Here is a 22947-nt window from a genome sequence, read left to right on the forward strand (position 1 = left end):
AAAACACTTCAATAATTCTTATTAAGGCAATAAAAATGTTTAACTCTATTTAGGTCAAGTTTAAAGTTCAAAGTTAGCCATGACTTTCTAGGTAGCAAGAGCAGGATCGTTTAATGCCTCTTAACACTTTGATTAAACCCTGAAAACTCAAATGTATGCCTGTGTTTGATTTTCTTTTTTTTTCCTGCAATATCTTAATAAAGCTAAGTAACCAATAATTAAATCAAATAAGGTTAAATAAAGTAACGCTACATTGCTACAGTCGGGTAGAAAAAATTTATATTAGAGTTAATTTATACCCTTTTAAAATCCTGTTTTTCCTAACATTTTGACAAAGGGGTGTTTAATATGACTTATATTGAATTCAAGTAAAGTGACTAAACATTCAAAACTGAGCAATATACTGTAGAACAACAACAAAAAAGCCAATTTGTGGTGAGATATAAATGGCAATGCACCTACATCATCCCCTCATAAGTGAATAAAATTGCACAGCAGCATATTACTTTAGAATCTTAACTATCCTGTCTCAGCATTTTGAACTAAGTTCAATATTTACACGTTATTCAAACACAATTACCTTTCTGTTGTTTACGTGATTAAAACTCTCTCTTCTCTTCATTCATCCATTATCTGAACACCTTTATCCTTACAGGGTCGCTCACTTTTTTTTTTCCAGAAATAAAAAATGAAATAAGACATTGGTATGTGAATATTTCTTAATAGAGAAATAAATATTTCATTGGATGTCCTCATTTTTCTCTCACTTAAGGCTAGTTAATTAGACTTTTTTTCCAGAATGGCCAACATGTCAACTCGCTATTCGGAGGCAAAATTAAATTGAAGAAAAGTTACAGTTTCAGGACTCGAAGTCGGAATTTATTTCAAACCCAGCTTCTGTTCTCTGCAATCATTATTCTCTGTATCCTGAGGCATCTGATGCAATACATTAAAAACCAGAAACACACAGGCTTAGACTGCACAGTGAGGAAACTACGTGTTTAATCTCCGCTGTTAGCTTTTGGCGTAAACGTTTTTAAAGAGCAATTTTAATAACTGCTCAGCTTTTGCGGGCCGAAATGGTTGATTTGTATTCCTGCTGTCGGCCCATTTCTCCGCTCGCTGCAGTTATGTGACGACCAAAGAGGAGTATTTCTGAGCAAAGATTTCTGTGGAAACAGTTGCCATGCAACAGCACAATACAGCGCTTGTGCAGAGTACTAACTTCACTGTATGGGCTGCTCTCTCTCTCTGTCTCTCTCTCTCTCTGTCTCTCTCTCTTTCTCTCTCTCTCTATCTCTATCTCTACCTCATACAGCCATGCAACATCCCGCTTGTTTCTGTTCTGTTCTTTCTACTGTAAGCTCAAATGCACAATGGAGTCTTTGTTTGGGGGCAGCAGTAACTGTGGTGTCCTTGTTTCAGCGGCGGTCAGGGGAAACTTGCTTCAGCGTCTGCTCCCACACCCAGACCGCCTTTAGTTTCCACAAACAAAGCCAGCGAGTTGAACCTCAGCTGAATCCTTGGCTCTCTCTCGCTGTCGACACTCCGCTCCTGTCACCGCGCTGCGTCGCAGCACTTCGGTTTCAGCCTTTGGCCTCCGTCTGCGTGTAGTTCCCCACGTCTGAACCCACCGGCTGAACTGTACATTCCCCCCCTCCCCGCCACCCCAGAGAAGGTGAAGTGAAAGAAGCACGCTTCTTATTCTTCTTCCATGCGCTGTGGGGAATCCCCCGTGCCCACATTCATAATGAGTCACCATCTTAGATAACAGACAGCAGACCCACAAATGGGGGGAGGTATAATTTGTCAACCAGCTGGCTCCAGGGGAGCTGATTGTAAAACAAACCGGGACTGGCTAGACGTTGTTAGGGTGAGAGCATGTACAGCGCTTTTGATCAAATGTTATTGCGACTTGAACTTTTCCACGTTTTGCTAAGACCCAACAAAAAGATTTTATTTATTTTGTCAAGTTTTTATGTGAGATAGGCCAAGGTTCTCCAAACTACGGCTACGGATCCACAAGTGGCTCTTAAAGCTGCAGTATGTAACTTTTATTAATATATATATAATTTTATTTTTATTTTTTTTGTTTAAACTGTCACCATGTTGTGACAGTTTGTTATGAGACCAATAATATGTAAAAAGATTGATCTCTTCCACCTCCTCCCTGAGCTGCTATTGCCGTCTGCAGAAATGCACCATTCCTAACCAAAAACAACCAATCTGAGCCAGGAGGAGGGTCTTAGTGCTGTCAATCAACCTCCTGAACGTGCTGCTAAATGTGCTGACTGTGGAGAAAACTGTGGCTGTGCTAACTAGCCTTAGCATTCAGCGTTCTGCATTCTGCAGCATAGCAGAGAGCAAATGAGAAGGTAGAGGGTGGGATGAGCAGCACCACACGGAGGGTGATTGACCACGCTAAGACCTGCCTCCTGGCTCCGACCCCTGACTGACCCCAGCACTGATGACCGCCATCAGAGAGGATGAGCCACTGAGGATTAGAGACATCTTCCCCCCAGAACCCAGACACTGGTGGTGGAGAGGAAGCAGATGGACTGAAGGGGTACTGAAAAAGTTGAGAGCTGAAGGTGGAGAACAGGTGGAGGTGGGTTAACAGGATGCCGGACCTTACGAAGGGAGCGATGCCTCATGGTTAGAGGAGATGAGGAGCAACAGGCTGGGAGGTGGAGAGAGTCTTCCAGTTTGAATGTACACCCAGGTTTCATTTTCTTTTCTTTTTTTCCCCAAGGTTTTATTGGCTCTATTGGCCTTTATTTGACAGGAAAGTGGGTAATGAGAGAGGGAGATCAAAGGTCACCAGGCTGGGAATCGAGCCTGCGACCGCCACATCGAGGACTAAGGCCTCCATAAGTGGGTTGTGCTTAACCCCTGCACCACCAGAGCACCTCAGGTTTCATGTTCAACAAATATAAAAATAACAAAGGGTTACTAGAGGAGCCATGTTGAGTTTCAGAAATGTGTGACAGAGGCTCAATTTTTCTTAAAGCGACAGAGGCCCTATTTCAAGGCACCAAACTAAAGTAAAATTTCTTTTATGTCATATTTAATATATAGTTAATTGATGGTTCTATAAAATGATATGGCTGGAAAACACATTACATTCCCCATAGGTTGTAATCTACTTTACAATCATGCACTGCATTGTGCTTTTTTATTACATAAAATCCCATTGAAATAAATCAAAGTTTGCGGTTGTAACAGGACAAAATATGAATATGGTGTGTGAATAATTTTGCAAGCTCCTTTAAGGGCATTTGGCAGTGAAGAGGGTGAGCTGTTTCTGTGAAAATACCAAAAGTGGTCAATTCTTCACTGAAAAACAAGGACAAGGAGGCCATAAAAAGTTTATAGAGAGAGAATTAAACCAGAAACCCTCCCATCCATTATTCAAACCTTCAAACACCCACTGAGCTTAAAATCATAACTGACTAATATTGAAGTTCATGTTTCATTTTGGGGGGGTTTTCTCCTGCAGTTGGAAAGTTAAAAAGAGTAACATTTATAGTTTACATAATGACATTTTAACTTGGTTTTGTTATGTTTTTTGTTCCAGTTGCGTCCCTGCTGAGATGGAAGGCCATCAAGGAGCGAGCTGTTATGTAACACAACAAGAGGCAGGGAGGGGGAGACGAGTGGGGACTTAAATTTAGACTCACCTTTTACAAACTTGTCCTCATCACACAAGTCTTTGTAGTTATAAATAATCACATCTGACTGTTTTCTTGTTTTTTTCTAAAGCCTTTTAAAAAAATGAGCGTCTGGTGCTGAGGACTGCAGCCGGGTAGTCGCGTATAGCAGCTTTAAATGCTTAGTGATGGGATGCTAGCTCAGATAGCTTCATAAAAACCCTCTGGTTTAAGTATTGTGGCACTTTTTGATAAATAATACAATGTCTAAATGTTAGCTTGAATAATTCATGTGGAAGCAGTCGAGCATAACGGCTGCGTTCGTGCCAAAAAAAAATTCAGCAGCCTTCTGCATCTTATCATTTATCACTTAGGAAAAAACTCATTTCTTTACCCGTGTTTGGGCTAATTTTATGTTATTTTTTCAGAAAAAAAAACACACACAATGAATCTTTAGTTATAGGATATGATGTTTTTCTATCCATACAAAAGAAGCTTATAGTGTGTTTAGTGGGAAGGCTGTCACATTGATGTCTCTGGTCTACTCACTGTCTACTCTCAGGCTGCAGGGAAGCCTATTTATAGATCTGTCTCTGTTCTCAGTCCCCCTTTTTTTTTCTCCATCGCTCTTTTTCCCCTCCTTCTTTACCTCTAATGGCCTGATATTTCTGAAGCTGAACGTCTATAATCTTCAGGAAGATCTATAAGCTGCAGATCATGGTCAGCTGGATTTTTTTTTTTTTTTTTTTTTTTTTTTCTAAAACTTGCCGCCTCTAGTTTGGGGGAGCTGCTCAGAAATACAACAGAATGTTTTATTCCGACATTTTTTGATTTCCTGTTTGGTTACTAGCCGCCGCCCAAATAAGGAGTCGATTACAAGTAGATCCGTCTTTGGACTGTGGAGGTGAAGACTCGCCGCTGGTCCGGTGTAATCCCCGACAGCCTTGATCTTTTTTTTGGTTTATGATGTATGGCTCAACATGGACAGTGAGATCTATGAGCGGCGGGAGGTTCGAGGCCTCGCTTTCATCATGCGGCGTGCTGTTAAGTAAAATCAATAGACAACGGCATCAGAGCCTGGACCTTGTGATGACCTTTCAGCAGAATGTCACAAACTGACTGATGATGGGGGACAAAGCGAATAATCTGGTGTTTTAAATGTCAGAGAACAAGACTGAGGGAAAGCCAGCAGAGTTATGTTAATATTCCTAAAGTGGCAGTGATTACTAACTCATGTTTACTCACTGACAAGTTCAAAGGCCTCACTTTCCTTACCAGCATAGAAAGCCCTTGATGCAAAAATGTCTGCTCTGATTCACAAAATGATAATTAAAAGGAGCAGTATTGAGTAAAACCAATAGTTTTGAATTATTGATTCTGGTAGTGTGTTCTGTTTTAGTTTAGTTCAGTCCTTCTTATTCTAGTTTGTGTCTAGTTATTTGTTAGATTAATTTTCCTACTTCTCCTGGTTGTGTGCTCTCCATCGCCCCTGTGCCATTCTCTCTCTCTCTCTCTCTCCTCACACCTGCATCCCATTAGTTAATCACTACTAATCATTACTGTCTAATTTTTTATCATGTAGAACAAAAAATGTTCAACATTATTGTTCTGGCAGTGGCAATCTATTTTTTAAAACACACATTTTATTTTAATCTTTTGCCTTTTTTATTGATTATTAAAGACTTTCTGAAATCCAAAAAGTGAAAGAATCACCTGCCTGCGTTCACCTGAGTTCACAGAGGCGTTCTCGTCTCATCTGCTTCGTGGGTAATATGTGCGTCGTCATCCTCACCTCCCTTTACGTGATGACTGTGATGGGAACCGGTCGGCGCTGAGCCCAGAACAAAATGTTTTCCCTTACATGAAACCAGATTAAAAATCATTTCTTAAGATAATGGGAAATGTTATTACAATTCTTGTTTAATGTAGTTCGTTGTGGAATCTATACATTCCTAGCACAAACATCTATTTAGTGTCGCTTTAATTGAAAAGAATTTGTCATGCAAGCACTAAATTGAGTTTGAAGCTGCTGGAGATCCAATTACAAATCCATCAGCTGGCTCCTGGGTGTTTAGGGACTTCTAATGTCACCACAATTTCCCAATATCCGTTATGCAGGCGTGCCAGAAAGCGCTGCACCGCATTAAAACACCGGAACATATGTAGGTTGATGTTGAACCTCGACGCTTCTCGTGTGCTTAGAGCTTTCTGTTTTTTTTTTGTTTTTTTTTCTTTTTCTTTTTTTTTATTCCAGGATGCAAAAGGTGTCTGCAGCAAGTGCAGCAAGGAGCTTGGCTGATGGTGGGATACTTATTATAGCCCTAGCAACAGAGACGGGATTGGAGGCCACGCAGATAGAGCCTTTCAGCTATTGGTTGGCGAAGAGGACCTTTCAAAGCTCAGAATTTCATCTCATGAAAGCTTCAGTGCAGCGGGCTGCAGCAGGAGAGGCTGCAGTCGGAAGGTGGTTGTGGTGGAGGTGGTGGAAGTCAGGGGTGGGGGTCCACTTCAGTTTATCAATCATCTTCCTGTCTGAAACACACAGATCTGCAGCCTTGATCTTTTCTGAGTACCTGACAACAGGCCAGGTGAAAAGGAACGATGCTCTTGTGTCGTTATTTGGATGTTGGATGATACTTTATGATTTATTGTTGTTGGGATTTTTTTTTTATTGCAGAATTGTTTGGTGTTTTGTGTGCTATAGTTCGCTGATCGTGTCTTCGCTCTGCAGCTGAAACCGACTCCATCTCACTCGCTCACCCACAAGCACTCAGCACAGGTTTACACAACACACACGGTCCCCACCTGAACGCAGCTCCGAGCACGCCTGCATATCACACACACACACACACACACACACCTACACAAACGTGCACACACACACACACACACACACACCAAGTTATTTGACCCACAGGGGGCTATGTAAAGTCATAGAGAGTTGCTGTGTGGTAGTGTGTGGGCAAAAGGAAGATTTAAAGGAGCAGTATTATGTAAAATTGACTTAAAAAAAAACTTTACATCAGGTTATAATGTCATCAAAAACATACCTGAAGCGTTGCTTTGATTCTTTTATGCATGTTTGAGGAATCCTTTAATCTCCATGGCAACCATTCAGCTGAGAAAAACGCCTCGGTGGACCTAGCCCCGCCTACAAGCTGCAGCTCCTCCTCTGTGCTGCAGTTTCCAAGCTTCTTCCTGGCCACACCTCAGCTCCTTCAGACTAGCCAGCACCAGTTAGCAAACTGGTAGATGCGCATCAGCTGAGCCCATTATAGAAGCTACTTCTCAAAGCAACGCTGGTAAAAATATTGTTAAAGGTTTAATAGAATTGCCATATTGTAATGACTTCCTGAAGTTTCACAAAGAACAGGAGTTTTTAAAGAGACAGAAGTCCTATTTCTTATTATAACTGTTACTGTAACAGTTGCTTGATTAATAATACTTACCCTTTAATGCCACTAAATAAAGAGGGATGAGCTGCGTTGACGCAATGATGGCAATACATGGCTAAAATAGACAAAAAATGAATATATAGCTTGATAGCAATAAACAAATAACTTTAATGGACAACAGATGGCAACCAAAAGAATAAAATAAACTCTAACCATACAGGCTGTATCCCCAGTTTCACCATTAGATCAGATCCTCTGGATCAAACTACCTCATAACTTGTACATGCATGATGCTGAATCACAGAAACAACAGAATAAAAGCCAAATAAGCAGAAAAAACTGAATGAAAAGTAAAAAAACAAAAAAAAGGAGCAATGCAAAGTCTCTTAGCAACAATGAAAGTCCAAGACATGATTTTCTTTTACAAATAACTTAAAAAAAAAGAAAAAAAAAAGAAAATTGAATTATAATAAAATTGAGCTTTTGGAGCTTCGATACATTTAAAAATAAATCAAAGCAGCTGTGGCACACTGTGAGCTCATGCAGGCTGATTCAGGATGGAGACGCATAATTAGCACACATGAACAAGGTTGTGTTACTGGCCTTAAGGCTTCTGATAGCAAGGCTTCCATCAAACCACCGATTAAAAACATAATAAAAGTCGATCAACCTGCTGTCCATGTGATATATTATTAATCTATAGAAGTAGCAGCATTAACAACGACAAATCTGTTCAGCAGCTTTTTTTGTGTGTGTTTGTTCTGAACCTTTAGTTAATTTTCTAGCGTTCTCTGTGGTGTAACGTTGTGCATTAGTGTTTAATGTGCATAACTGTAACATGCATGTTCAAAATAGAATAATAGATTCCCTTTTTTTTAATGCTAGAGATTTACTCGCAAATGAGGCATGTAGAAACGATACAGGCACGGAGAATAAAGCACACGAAACAATAAAACGAGCTACGGACGAAGGGCTTCCTCTTAAAAGCAAAGTGTGCTCACGGGTGACGACACAACAATACACTGGACCACCGAGGAAATGGTGCATGTATAATTTAGTCATATTATTTTTTATTATCATAGCTATTATTCCGGTTCTTGTGCAACTGCTACATAATGACTCACATTCAAGATATTTTTGTCACTCAGGAAAACAGCTAAAAGGTATAAAAACAAATAGAAAAAAAAAAATCAGAAACAAAATATGGTCCATGTAGGCGGATTCATAACAGAAACATTGAGCCTGGAAACATCACCATTGTCATTTCAAACTGGATAGCATGACAGAAAAAAAGTACTTAAATACTGTTCAAAGAACAAAATATATCAATCATTCTTCAAAGTGAAAAAAAAAACACCAGTTGATAAGATTAAGTAAGCACTGGTGGGTTAATTTTTTTTCTCTATTTTTTTGTAAATTATCCTTTTTTTTTTTCTTTCATTAACAAATTAAATACACATATTGCATGTCACTAAAGCAACGCCCGTTACAGGTCAATTTTTACGATCACCATTTTGGTATAGCAAATCAAAAATAAAATAAAAAATAAATTAGAAATTTAAAAAAAAATCAACATTAGACAAAGCCTGTTTTTTCTCAATCATATGAATACTTAACACCCACAGTATAAGTTAATAAAGTCAAGCTACTGTATATAAATACATCACCAGCATGCACAATATTGAATAAGCAATATTATTGTTGTCATCTTACACTGAAGAAACAGTATAGTAGGCATGTGCATTTAATAAAACGAACACAGAAGTAAACCACAAACTCTGAAGCTGCTTTAATCTGTTTTGGGTTTTTTTTGTCTTTTTTTTCCATTTTTGTAATTCATTTCGTTAAGTCTCTGCCTTTTAGTAACCCTCGCCTCCAAAAGAATCAGTGGCTCCAATAACACAACAGACTTATCCGTAAGATGCCAAAAACATTTAAATTAGCAGTAAGGGAGCTAATTTTGACCTAATTTTCAAAATGAAATAATCGTGTAAAAATTTAGGGGATTTTTGCTGATTTTTCTACTTGTCAGAGTAACATTAACAGCTTTCAGGGCCCATTCATCTACTACTGGAACCAATGCAGCCTAGTTTTTTTTTTAGTGAGACCTTTTTTTTAAAATTCCTCATTCAAGCATTTTCTCTCTCAAGTGACTCAAATGCATCTCTATCACGCAAAATCTAAGTAAGCAGCTTATCTCGACAGAACAAGATCAGTTCCTATGCCAGTGTGAGGCTGCCATTTCAATCCAACAACAACCACTTCAGGCTGATTGACTGACGTATCAGTGGTTTTTGGCAAATGTCAAAGAGAAAACCAAGAAGACGGAGGCCCCACCTCTCAACTGTCATATATATTTCTATATATATTTGAACTAAGATTTTAACCTCCCACTCTCACCTCTCTTTTTGATTCTTTTCTTTTAACACATGGAAAAATAAAGAACTGCTGCTGCGGTAGTTTCATCGGCAAAAGCGGCTGCCAAAGTCCACCGGCCCTCCGTAATTTTTTTGACTTTTTGATTTTCGAGGTGAGGCTTCCCTTTAGTTGTTGCCCTCCCCGCCCTCGTCGTCCTGCTGGTCACTTGTCCACAGTGTCAAGTTGTCTCGGAGCAGCTGCATGATGAGAGTGGAGTCTTTGTAGGAGTCCTCGTTGAGGGTGTCCAGCTCGGCGATGGCGTCATCGAAGGCGGTCTTGGCCAGATGGCAGGCCTGCTCTGGGGCGTTCTGGATCTCGTAGTAAAACACAGAGTAGTTGAGAGCCAGGCCCAGGCGGATGGGGTGGGTGGGCTGCATGTGCTCCTTGCTGATCTCGTGGGCCTCGTTGTAGGCCTTCTCCGAGGACTCCACCACTGTGGCCCTCTTCTCGCCGGTGGCCACCTCGGCCAGGTACCGGTAGTAGTCGCCTTTCATCTTCAGGTAGAACACCTTGCTCTCGTGTTGAGTGTCGCTGCAGTTCTTGATCAGAAAGTTGTCCAGGAGGTTGAGCACGTCCTGGCACACGGCCTCCAGCTCTTTCTCAATCTTCTCCCGGTAGGCCCGCACCATCTCAATCTTCTTCTCATTGCCGTCAGCGGAGGTTTTCTGCTCTATGCTGGAGATCACCCTCCAGGAGGAGCGGCGGGCTCCCACCACGTTCTTGTAAGCCACAGACAGCAGGTTCCTCTCCTCGTTGGACAGAGCCTCATTAAGCTCCGTCACCTGAAAGACAGAGCGCAAATACTGTTAATTCTGAAGAGCCATGCCAATTAATCACTAACCTCTCTCACAAACTGGATGAAACCAACAAAGAGAAGTCCATATCTGAGATGCTTCTGGTCATTAACCAAGAAATCATTACTGATATAAATTTGTTATAAAAGAATTAATGATTGCACTTTAAAAATTAGGTAACTTTATGTTATTAAAGGTAAAGTTTAAACGGTAATGATTTCTTAGTTAATGTCAAGTTGTCATAACAAAGACATTTTGAATAATGTCAACTTCGTATTGAAAGTGTCATAATTTACCGAATGACGCTTTATGACAACAGTCATAAATATTCATGAAGGCATATTCATGTTCATGACATGTGTAATGACATGTTTATGACAATGTCATGACAGTCTTATTCAACCCCCTTCAAATAAAGTGTTACCGAAACTCATTCTAGGTTAGGTTTAAACACACCGGTTGGGTGAGGAGCTTTTCAGTTTGATTCAGTTTTCCGGCAAGCAACAATCCCAGCCTATTTACCATCAATGATGGACTTCAGTGTGACTCATTCAATGTGTGTTAATGGAAAAAAGTATGTGCATGACACAATGGTCCTTAAATACCCTAACCACACCGTCAAATCGTCACTATGCCAAACCCTCAACCTACAAAGTCAGCTAAATCCTAAATAAATCGACTGACACAGGGCTGTTACTACTATGCTTGGCGTCTCTGAGGTGTAACCCTGGCAGGTTGACTTCAAGCCCCCAATCACCTCGGATCTCCCAGAGTAATTTACAAAATTAAGCCACCATGGAGTATCCAAGGAGGCAGGGGCAATTGAGTGTTATTTCTAAGATAAGAGTCAGAAACCTCTTATTAAGCACACATCATTTCAGTGCAGTTTTATTTTCCATTGATGAAACGTCCTCTGGCTGAATTCCAGTGACTTGACGCATCTCACTGCAACCCTTCCAGTAGGCGTTGGTGGAGATAAATAGTGAGTTTGAATTACTGACTCACCTTAAATCTATTGGCCCTATGGTCACTGTCGAGCCACAAAACCTGCTCACCTCCACCTCCGTTGGCTGATATGGGGTTTTGACAACCATGGCTGGAGCAGGGTCACCTCAATCTTCTCAAGTGACTAAGGGTGCATTCACACCAGCCCTGTTTAGTTCGCTTTAATTCAACTCTAGTTCATTTGCCTAGAAAATACAGTTTGTTTGGAGTGATGTGACCAATAAAAAGGTCCACTAATAAACCTAGGCTTCTGTTCAGTTGAAGTGAACTCTGGTGCGGTTTGAATGCATATGTGAACGCCAAGCGGACCAGAGTCCACTCCAAAGGCATGAAGCAGCCTGTACCGCAAGGCATCCTGGGTAAATACAAATAAAACAAATACGAGAGTCGTGTAATGTAACTCAATTTCTTTTTATAGGAGCTTGCGCCCAGTGTTTCCTTCAGTGGTTCTTGGTGCAGCGCCACCACAGGCGAGGGCGGGAAACTGTTTTTCTAAAGGTTTGTTTTTTTTTTTTTATACAATGCAGTGTGAAAATGAACTGCACCAGCTGAAAATGTAACAAACGTTGCGATTTTGGTCCCCAGTTGAACCATGTCTACCGCACTATCAGGTGTGAAAACACCCTTAAAAAGGCTATAGAACATTCAAAGCCCTCCAATGTATTTAGGAGGGGAAAAAAACTCCTTCAAATTCATCTACATCTTCCTTTTCCTCTGATTCCAATAAAATCAGATCCCTTGAGAATGAACTTTAATAATGATTTCTCTGGAGGGAAGCAATCATTAGATTTTTCTAGCTGTACTCATTTGGCTGCCGACCGTCCTTCTTCCACGGCAAAGAGGATGAACAATATTTCACTCATCATGCGCAATTCCCAGTTTCCATGGCAATCCATTCATTTAGTGCACCAGTAGTTCCAGCTGCCACGTGTGCAGCTAATGCCAGCTAGCGAGAAATGATATTCAAGATCGTTGGGGGGTTACCAGGAAGGGTAGCAGGGTGAAGGGAGAGGAAAGGCAAGAGAAGGAGGGACAGAGACGGTTAATGTGCTCTCACGGGGACTGGAGCAGGGAGGTGGGGGGGGGGGGGGGGGGCGGGCCGGCTGCAGTGTAAGTGAAAACCATGACTGCACGGGCGGTTCACATGTCCCAGTGACCTTCTCTCCGGCTCAAAATGACCTTTTTACCTTTAGTGACATCACTCTGAGCCGAGCCTTTATATTTAGACTTGACTGCATCGGTTGGATCGGACCGTAGATCTGGTCGGGTTAAAACTGATCACACAGAAAACACAGGTAATGCCTGTTTGCTATGGGAGGAGCAATTATTTCTCATTTACTGTTCAGTGCTCAGGATGGAGGAAGGTGACATCACAGCGAGTGGGTGGAGAGGGGATGGACTCGTCCAAGCTTCCTTCGACTCCACAGTGTTAAGTTCAGGAACAAACCATTGATTGGTTCAATTCTTAATATTCTGTAAAAGAAAATATGCTGGTATCAATATTTTTGATGATTTCAAGTGAATATGCTTTAGTTTTAGAGCATATTTTTCATGAGGCTAACATGAAGGCGACAGGGCCTCCCCGTTCCGTGGGCCACGATGGCATAGGGATTCCCCTTGGTTAGAGGCTGTTTGGGCCCAGTTTGGACCTGCCTGACACAGCAGATTGGACAGAAGGGAATGGAATCCCTTCTTGCAATGATAAATGATGCAGAAGGTAGTGAAACAGTTTCCTCGATTAGCAGAGATGGTTTTAATCTGGGTGTCAGCTCAAGAATGTTGCCAGTACCAGTGACACAGCGATTTTTTTCAATCCTGATATGTCATAAAAGGAGGCAGGAGAAAAAAGGAAAAAGGGAGGAAGAGAGGCAAGCAGACAAAGGATCTGTTCTCAGCATTGACCAATAAGAGCTGAGGAGCTAATATGAGACAACCCATCCATGTCATCCACTTCACATCTGCTATTACGCCGTTAAATCAGGAGCTGTTAACCTGAAAACGACTCTGAATTGCTGCATCGGACGCACACCGAGGAGACGGCAGAGGAAGAAATCTGCTCAAACTGACTCACTGCAGTATGACAGAGAATGTTCCAGAGAGAACCTGCTGAATCCTACCTTTTGTTTCAAAGGAGAGAGCAGCTCCTGTTGGGTGTGTTTGAGTAAAAGGTTGGATAAAACATGTTGAAAAGGAGCAGTAGTGTATAATTTATGACAAAGACAAGGAGGAGGAGGAGTGGGAGTGAGGTAGTGATGGAGATGGAGGAGGAGGAGGAGGAGGAGGAGGAGGCAGCAGCAGATGATAGGCTTTCTTTTTTTTATTTCTGAGGAAACTCACATTGCTCCCAGCACCTCTTCCTCCCAAAACGGAGGAAAATGAGACAGAGCAGTACCGGAAGATTAAATCATGAATACGACATTAAGAAATCTGTTGATGCATTGCAGCAGCACCGTCACTCTGATGCCGGGCTCCTGTCTCAGTCTACAGATGAACATCAGGGCCTGCTCACGTTCTCATTGTAACATCCTCTGAGTCGACAGAAAGGCACCGCCCAATGAGCAGCGGCAGCAGCAGAACACGGCCTGGACCCGACTCAGAGGACAGGGGTAGGGGTGGGGGAGGAGGCGGGGGGGGCTGGACCCAACTCAGAGGACAAATGGGGGTTGAGGGGGTGAGCTGCAATCCAGCTGATGACAATGTAATAAAGAGATTTACAGCTATTTTACAGCAGCTGCTGAGTGTGGTAGCTGTTAAAACGGAGCTAACAAGAACCAGAAGCACATTCCCACCCATCCCTCAGTCATCATCATCATCATCATCATCCCCCCCTACTGTTGGATTGGACTTACCGACTTCATGGCTGCTGCCATATCATCATATCTCTCTGCCTGCTCGGCCAGCCTGGCTTTCTGCACCAGCTGCTCGCGGTCGACCATTTTCTCTACTGGTTAGTGCTGGGAGGGGACGGGGGGCTTTGCTCGGTCGAGCTGCGCGACGTGGGCTTCGTGGATGAAAACGGCTGATATTTGAAATCGCAATGCAGTGAAATCCTAGGCGAAGCGAGTGCTGCAGCTGTTCCCTGCTGTCTGTCTGAGGTTCAGCGCAGACGGGACACCCTCTCTCCTCTCCCTCTCTCTCTCTCCTCTCTCTACCCCCCTCCCTACATGCCTTCCTCCTCCTTCTCCTCCTCCTCCTCTTCCTCCTCTTCACACACTCTCCATGGGCTGCGTCATCACTCGGGAAGGTGGGTGTCTGTGCAAATGATGTAACACTCCATACATGGTAGACAGACAGACATGAGCAGGAGGATGGGGATGGATGGCACTGAAGGCCTTCTGGGAAATGGAGTTTATTGAAGTGGCAGCAGCATGCTGGTGCAGAAAGCAGGGAATCAACTGACAGTGAATGGTAAGCTGTTATAAGACATAATTGAACATAAAATACATTTATAGGGTGTTCTTTCTCCACTGGTAGTCTGGTAACATTTGTTATATTTTCAGCTTTGAAACCCTTTGAAAAATATGTTCCCCTCCTCGCCTGTGGTGGCGCTGCAACAAGAACCACTGAAGGAAACGAGAGGAAAACCTCTGAAGAAGATATGAGCGCAACTTCCTTTCTTCACAAAATGTAAACAGATGGAGTGGCCTCCGATTTTAGCAGTAGTAGGATTTCTCTTTTTGTCTTTGCTGAAAGACCATGAGCCATTTCTCCTGCTAGCGCGAGACTTGCTGTATTTACCCAGAATGCCCTGAACTCTAGTTGAGCGGTTCAGCGTTCACATATGCATTAGAACCACACCAGAGTTCACTTCAACCAAAGAGGGTGTGGTTGTGAGGCCTTGTGGCGTTACGGGGATTTGAGGGGCTGGAGGTCTCAGGCTGACCCTGATGAGATGCCGCCCTGGACGGATGCCCATGTCACCCATATCAGAAACTGCCACTGTGTCTGTGCTTCAACAGGCCTGGGTACTTGCATACCAAGGAAGTAATTGAGCCATTTTGATTCAGGCTTGTTGAACCAGGCGCTCATCTAAATAGATCTTAGTGCAACTGACTGGCTTCAGAGCTCATATAATTAGCAGACAGAGTCCACCTGTGTGTAATTTAAGCTCAGTATAAACACAGTTGTCTGAGAACATCAGACAACAAATGGAATCACGAAGACCAAGTACCACAGCAGACAGGTCAGAGAGGACGTTACGGAGGAGTTTAAGGTAGAGTTAGGTTGTAAAGTTATGTCCCGAGATAATAAAGTTATATGCCACAAAATGGGAAATTAACACCACAAATACAAACCTTCCACAACTCGTTAAGAAGAGAGTTAAATAACATGAGGGTGGTCCCTGATCATTGTAGAGAAACTGCAGAAATTCACACTTTTGGTAAGAAAATTTGCTGAGAGTTCACCAATAAGTTGCTTGCTCTCAAAATCTGATCCACATAGAGGAATAGCAAGAAGAAAGACATTCTAAATCTAAAAAAATCCCAGCCCATAGCTACATAGACGAAACGGTAAACCTGGTGAAGAAGCCTGTCTGGTCAGATGAGACCAACATCAAAGTTTTTGGCCAACATACAAAACGCCACAAGTGGAGGAAAATCAACCATGTAGATCCCAGCAAGTTTCAGATTTAATGGGAAGATTGGAGCTACACTTAGTTGTGTCCTGAAAAACAAAACTGCTTATTGGACAGTTTTTTCCAATAATGTCCTCCTCAAGTCTCTTGAGCTCCTGCTCAAAATGACTTGAGCAGGAGCAGAACTTCACCTTACAGGAGCAGAACAATTAGAACAAAGGGACAGTTTAGGTTAATTCACTGTCATATGTTAGTTTGCATACACTCTCCATTCAGTTAACTCTTCAGACTTACCAAAAAGTATTTGCAGCTATCATTGAGGTGATGTCTCATTTTGTTGGTCTGTGACATAAAATTACAATATAAAACATAGACCAAAAAGTAAAAAAAAAAGAATTAAAAAGACTCAGGGTTAGAGATACTGATTTGTAAACCTCTATAAAAGATTTCAGCTTGAACAACTACTCACTAGAATATTTAATATCTCTCATTTTATTTAAAATTTTGATTTTAAGCCTCAATTACAACTCTGGGTCATCAAGATTTGTCATCGTTTGATTTTGATATATAGGGTAAAGTAGAAAATTTGATTAATTTAAAATCACCTCAAGGATTTTTCTACTGTAACTGTTTAAATATCAATAGGCTTTGTTTGTATTTTGATCTGGAGATATTTTGATTTCAGATTCTTAATCAGACTGAGTTTTTCTCACCATGCTCTCTCCCAACCTGCAGCTTTAGCTGTTACAGCTCCACCTTCTGGTCAGGATCAGTAAAGAAACCGTGGGACTGTTAGTTAAAACCTGCTTGAATGAAACTTAAGAAAGACTGTTCCAGTACAAGCATTAATGATTTAGCTTCACTTTCTTTACTTCTTTCACTTCTGGGGAAATTCATGTGTTACACTGTGCAAACATTTAACCTGATAAAACAAAATGCAGAGTAATTAGGTAGGATAAGCATGTTCTGAACTGGCTCCTTCGAGTATCGGGTGTCTCATATCTGATGTGACTGTGTGTTAATATTTGTGTTCCCAATAAACCCTCTGGATTAATCAGAAAAATGTTGATCACGCTTGAATTATATTGTCTCTCATTTAAAGTCTGGAAGAAAAAAACTACAAGAACACAAGAAAAAAAATATTTCTACCCATCCATCCATCTATTAACTTGTGCTTTTCCAGGGTTGGATAGCAGCCTAAGTAGGGAGGCCCAGACTTCCCTCTTCTCTGCCAAATAAAAAAAAAAGACATGATAGCCAGTGAAACAGACAGTGGTAGTGCCAAAGAAGCCTTAGAAACAGATTCAGAGCTCTCGCTCTGATGTCACTGATGGATCTCAGTGACATAATTTTTATTCTGTTTCCTACATTTCTTCAGTTTGGGGTATGACCTGTTTTTTTTTTTTTTTGTTTGTTTGTTTTAGCATATTAGCCGACATCCTGTTGTCAAGCAGGTTTTGTTTAAATTGCTTCTTGAATATAAAGGCCTGTAGCCTGAGTGGCTAATGTGGTTTGTCACGGTGAATTCATAATATAACAAGAGGCAAATAATTTTTAGAAGAGGATGGATTTGAGTTTCTGTTAAGAAAATAATAATCAGAACAAATGTCTGACTTAAAATCAAATTTGTTTGGTGACATTTAAGCGTGGCAGTGAAATCTCTAGGGGAAGCCGGGGTAGCCTACATACTTTTCCACTGTAAGTAATTACAATTTAAACAGTACTCTGAGTACTTTTCTTTTGGCACCTAAATTTCAGGTTTCACCAGCATACCTAAGTAAATGGTTTTGGTCTGCCAGCCCAACATTATCAGTGGACCCCGTCTGGCAATGTCTTACAAAAGTTTCTGGAGTTTGTGAATGCTCTGCTGTTCAGAGCGAGACCACAGAAAAACGTAGCAAAGCACACAAACCCCCAAATTTTGCAGCGCTCTAAGAAGCCACAAGGTAGTTTATTTTTACACTGCAACTGAAATGTGTGTGTGGTTTGCAGACTGGGTAGCATGATTTGTGTGAAATAATCAGCAAGCTTCATACATTGCGCATTTATTTGGTACGTCCTGTTCACATACTTAAACTCCTGTTAGTTTGGGTATGGATTTTATTTTTTGATGACAAAATGTCAGCAGTTGTTAGCAGCTCTTTTGTGGGAATCATTCTGCTTGGACGCTGACATTGGCTAGTGGTAAAAGTTTCACGTTTAGAAAATCTTGTTCTGGTGGGATTTGTTGATAGTTACAATGCAAGTCTATTTGAGGTTTTGGTGGAAAAAAGTGCCAAGCTGAGCTGCACCCCATTCAGTGTTCAGTTGTTTATTGTTTAAAATGTTCACATATTAATGTCTTCTTACACATTTTATCCCTAGAAAAGAAATGTATTTATTTGCACTTAAAAAACAAAAATGTACAATTTTAAGAAAATTCCTACTGAGGTTAAAACTAGGCTTAATAACTAGTAGAGTCCTCACTATTATGAGTAGAGTTAAAACAACTTTAGTGAGTAACCACTACAGGTCTGAGTAAGGTTTGCTCCACTTTTCTCTCTAGGATGTAACATTATTAAGTTTTTTCATGTTCAGTCCATTTCAAATCACAGCATCTCAATAAGATCCAGATCTGGGCTTTGACCCAACTCAGGATTTTCCATTTTTGATTTCTTTGGTGGATTTATTGGTATGTTTTGGGTCACTGACCACATTGAAATGTCAATTTCTGCTTCAGGTTTATTTTTCTCAGGTTTATTTTTCTCACGTTTCACATTTTCCTCTTATATAAGTGCACCATGAATTTTATATGATGTAATCGAAAGTGGATGTGACCATGACACATCCACTTTCATGCTTCACAGTTGTTAAGAAGCTCTTTTCTAGGACTGCTATAAAATGTCCTCTGTTCTGGTGTCCAAATAATTCAGACTCATCCGTCTAATGAACACTAATCCTAGAATCCCGATCTTTGACTACGTTCTTTCTGGCAACTTGAGGTTTTTCATTGTTCTCTGAGAGTAAATGTTTCCTGTTGTTTTTTTTAAATTGTTTATTAAGAAACAATTACTTTAGAGTGCAGTTGAGGATTAAAACCTCTGTAGTCACAGGGCTGTAATAGTGAGTAGTGTCTCCTGAAACATTTTGTTGAGAACTTACATTTGTCTACAGCTGCTGCTAATGGAAAAAATTCCAATACAGTGCAGACACTGTATTGCAACTTAATCTAAATACATCTGGGAATAATATTATTTAAACTACGGGCATCATGAAATTATTGGGACAGGAAAATGAATCCAAGGATAATTAATTAGCTAGTTACTGATTAGCTTATTAGACATTTCTTTGCTCTATTGACCATATTTCTTCCCTTGTCAAAGAAGAATTTCTGTTGCCAGTTTTGACAGATAATAAAGCTTTTCTATTCTATTCTATTCTATTCTATTCTATTCTATTCTATTCTATTCTATTCTATTCTATTCTATTCTAGCCTAGTCTAGCACAGCCTAGCTTAACCTAGGCTAGGCTAGTCTATTTTTCCTGAGTTCCTCTTGAACATTGACTATGAATAAATTTTGAAGCCAATACAATTAACGATTATCTGTTAGCTTGTGTTGGCCTATTATATGAAATCACCATAAAGCACATTGAGGTCTATGATTGAAACATGACAAAAATGTTGTAACGTTCAAGGCGCTGTATGTGTGTGGGAAAACAAGTCGGACATGTCCAACCCAGATCTTTCAAAATCAGTTTTCCTTTTACATTTCAGTCCATCCATCACAGAACCTGTCAAAACTTTTGTTTCTTTTAGGAGCAGCTTGTCACCTGCCCTGCCGACTAAAGGTCAAGAGAGGAAGTGTTTATTTTCCAGGGCCTGTAAACTGGGTCAAGCCATGTAAGCAGGAAGTGGAAGAGTTTAAAAAATGGCCCTAATCAAGGCAAAGTATTCACACTGTCATGTTTACTGCAGACAAACAGTTCAGATTGAATAATTTTGCTTGACTCATCATAGAATTGATTGGAAGTTATTTAATTTTATTTCTTAAACAGTTCTTTGTTCAGTATTAATGTAAAGAACTCCTAAACGGTCACTACATACTCCACATTTACCTTCTTGTTGCCTCTAAGATGCAAAGAAAAAGGTAGATCATTGACTAGATGCTTTCAATTGAAGTCTTCCCTCTCATTTGTTTTCAAACTGCAGTCTTACTGAACAGTCTTTGCTGAACTAATGAATTCATCTACTTGCTTCAAAGAGGATTACAGCTCCTTCTGCTTAGCTTAGTTACCTCAAATTAGGATGAAGCTAAAGAGAGGTCTGCTGTCTACAGCAGCCATCTGTCTGCCAGGTGGACGGTTGGGAGCTGCCGCCGCCGATGGAGACCAGACTAGAGCTGGATGTGTTGATATACCCTGACGAGGTGAGGGTCGCCACCCCGGAGGACCTCAGGCAGTGGGACCTGGAGACCGCCAGCCAGGTCTCCATCCCCACCGTTCGACTCTTTGTGGCGCTTTACCCGTACAACCCGGCCGCCATGTCTCCCAACCCCGACACGGCGGCGGAGGAGTTGCCCTTCGTGCCAGGCCAGATCATCAAGGTAAAGACGCTTCACCGCCATAAAAGGTTTTATGTTTTAGTGATTCTCTGCAATGTGTGTTGTGCTTCCTCATTTTCAATCTGCAAAGAGGTTTCTTTGAAATTACATGCTGCTGCTATTTCCTGTTTGTGCAGACCCACTGAACATGTACAGAGACATGAACTCTTCTCTTGAGTTCCTGTAACTGTTTTTTTTTCTTTTTTTTTTGCTGCTCATTTAGGTGACTTGCCGCCTTTTTTCACTCAGTTCTCGGTCTCACCCACGCACACACACACACACACACACACCTACACACACACACACACGCACACACCGGTATTTCTAACAGTATTAGAACATTCGGTAACACTTTATTTGAAGGGGTGTACATAATACTGACACGACACTGTCATAAACATGACATAACATCTGTCATGAACATAAAGAAGTCTTTATGAATGTTTATGACAGTTGTCATGAAATGTTATTCAGTAAATAATAACACTTTTAATGCAAAGTTGCTGTAAAAGTTGCACTAAAAGTCCATTAAAAGTGCCAACTTTACATGATTTTGTAAATTATGATAATTTAATGCAAAGTTGGCATTTTTAATGGACTTTCAATGCAACTTTTAGAGCAACTTTGCTTTGTTTGTTTTTCCACATTAAATAAGATGGGCATTTTTACAAAGATAGAAAAACAATGTAACAGTGTGAGTTTTCTAATTATGTTTTTATTTACATGTGAATGAAAAAATGAGGTCAATTTCTTCAAACGGCAATCAAACTCCGCTTTTTGCATGTTTTAAATGGTACGTCAGTGTGAGGGTTCTCACATTAACCAGCCAGAGAGACGCTGAATGGGATTCAAAAAATAATCTTAATTTATTACAAAAAAGTTCAAAAATAATCAAACAATGAAGAATTGGGCCCAAAACTGAGGTCAACATAACAAACTACAACTCAGGTGGTAACACAAAGAACTCAAGCACAAAACTGACCTCACAAACAAGACATGAGGGGAACTTAAATAGTGGCTGATCAGACCACTGCTGACACACAAGGGGTAATTTAAACATGCAAAAACTTAAACAAATACAATACCAAATCTTTAAATTAAACAAACAGACTGAAACTACCAAATAGAAAAAGCATTAAAGAAATGGTCAAATTATATTAAAGAAAACCAAATTTCCCCATTCCCTGGCAAACAAATGGAACGGCCTGCTGAGGAGGTTTGCCAGCCATAGAAGGACGTCAATTAGCTGGAGCTCTTCTGTGACCCTCCAGGAGCAGCTCCAAAGGAAACTGGGAACTCAAAACAAATAAATTAATTTGTTGCTTTCAACAAAAATATAAAGAACTGACAAATAAGGTTAACTAAATGTGTGCACTCCAAACAGTTAACCAAAAAAGTCAGACTAATGAAAATAATTTTTAACAAAAATCTAAACTATTCACTAATTAATGTCTAGATTAATGTAAAGGATAAAAACAAACAAAATGATTACCATTCAGGTCTGTGTGACAGTAGGGTCAGCTGTCACAGTCAGTAATTCATGTTCAGTATTGCGTTTCGAGTCTTTTAATGTGGAAGGCCTCTTTGTCGCTATATGCTAAAATAAACATTTTTAAAACTTTAACTGGGCCACTTCAGAACATTAATAATTTTACTACCTGTCAGAAAGTCAGGAGAAACACCTTAGCAAAATTAGCAACCTGACAATGTTCTGAAAAAGCAACCTAAACAAGTGCAACACATTAGTATTTGAACAAAGTGGTGAGACGTGCGGTCTGTGTGCCTCTCCAGGTGTGTGGAGACAAGGACTCTGACGGTTTCTACCATGGAGAGTCCGGTGGTCTCTCCGGCTACGTGCCAAGCAACATGGTGGCTGAAGTCCCAGTGGACGACGAGTACCTGAAGCACGTTCTCATGCAGCAGGGTTTCCTGCCTGTGGATCACGCAGGTACCAATGCTTCATTTTCTGCAAGAAGATCAGACTGTGACAGACAATAGAGAGAAAATGAGCCTAAATCAGAAAAAACTCATTTTGCACTCAAGTATCTTTAATGTTGTTGGCTGGAAAAATCTGATTAGAGCTAAACCCTCTTCCAGTTCCTCTGTGCTCATGTGCAAGGTTAGCTTAGAGCAGTTTGCTTTATGTAGGAAGTGGTTACAAAAAAAAAAAAAAATTAGCATTTTGTCTTTGTGGGTTTATAAGGCAAAGCTTAAGATTTAAATACATCTTCTCTACTTTTTTTTTTCCTTCTTCTTCTTCTTCTTCTTCTTCTTCTTCCTCTTCTTCTTCTTCTTCTTCTTCTTCTTCTCCTTCTTCTTCTTCTTCTTCTTCTTCTTCTTCTTCTTCTTCTTCTTCTTCTTTATTTTACTCTTGTTTTAATTTCAAAATTTAATTTCAACATTTTCTGCAAAACAGGTATGTCTTTAACACCAGAGCTAAGCGATGCTGGCAGCATTCGTGAAGATGTGATTGTTAGAAGAATGGTGGCCTTATTCGACTACGATCCATGGGAAAACTCCCCCAACATG

General features: G+C 40.7%; 2 protein-coding genes across 2 annotated transcripts in view; one reads left to right on the top strand and one right to left on the bottom strand.

The window, feature by feature from the left end:
• Positions 1-9401: 9401 nt before the first annotated feature.
• Positions 9402-14394, bottom strand: ywhag2 (3-monooxygenase/tryptophan 5-monooxygenase activation protein, gamma polypeptide 2). Its single transcript, XM_015041137.1, has 2 exons — positions 14112-14394; positions 9402-10245 (listed from the first exon to the last, which is right to left on the bottom strand). The coding sequence occupies exons 1-2, from the start codon at positions 14196-14198 to the stop codon at positions 9589-9591; spliced, it is 744 nt and encodes a 247-aa protein (XP_014896623.1). The 5' UTR covers positions 14199-14394; the 3' UTR covers positions 9402-9588.
• Positions 14395-19303: 4909 nt separating this feature from the next.
• Positions 19304-22947, top strand: part of LOC106952786 (peripheral-type benzodiazepine receptor-associated protein 1) — an 8191-nt gene continuing 4547 nt past the window's right edge. The window contains exons 1-3 of the mRNA XM_015041120.1: positions 19304-20421; positions 22210-22366; positions 22835-22947. Coding sequence (XP_014896606.1) covers positions 20200-20421; positions 22210-22366; positions 22835-22947 — 492 coding nt within the window. The 5' untranslated portion in view covers positions 19304-20199. The remainder of the gene's footprint in view (positions 20422-22209; positions 22367-22834) is intronic.

This window comes from Poecilia latipinna, unplaced genomic scaffold (assembly GCF_001443285.1).
Source record: "Poecilia latipinna isolate Pla-1442-1.1 unplaced genomic scaffold, P_latipinna-1.0 Scaffold539, whole genome shotgun sequence".
In the NCBI taxonomy this organism is placed as follows: domain Eukaryota; kingdom Metazoa; phylum Chordata; class Actinopteri; order Cyprinodontiformes; family Poeciliidae; genus Poecilia; species Poecilia latipinna.

Excerpts from the sequence above, each read along its gene's own strand:
- ywhag2 (XM_015041137.1), bottom strand. The coding sequence starts at position 14,198 with ATGGTCGACCGCGAGCAGCTGGTGCAGAAAGCCAGGCTGGCCGAGCAG. Across the intron at positions 10,246-14,111 it reads TGGCAGCAGCCATGAAGTCG|GTGACGGAGCTTAATGAGGC; the intron begins GTAAGTCCAATC and ends TCTGTCTTTCAG.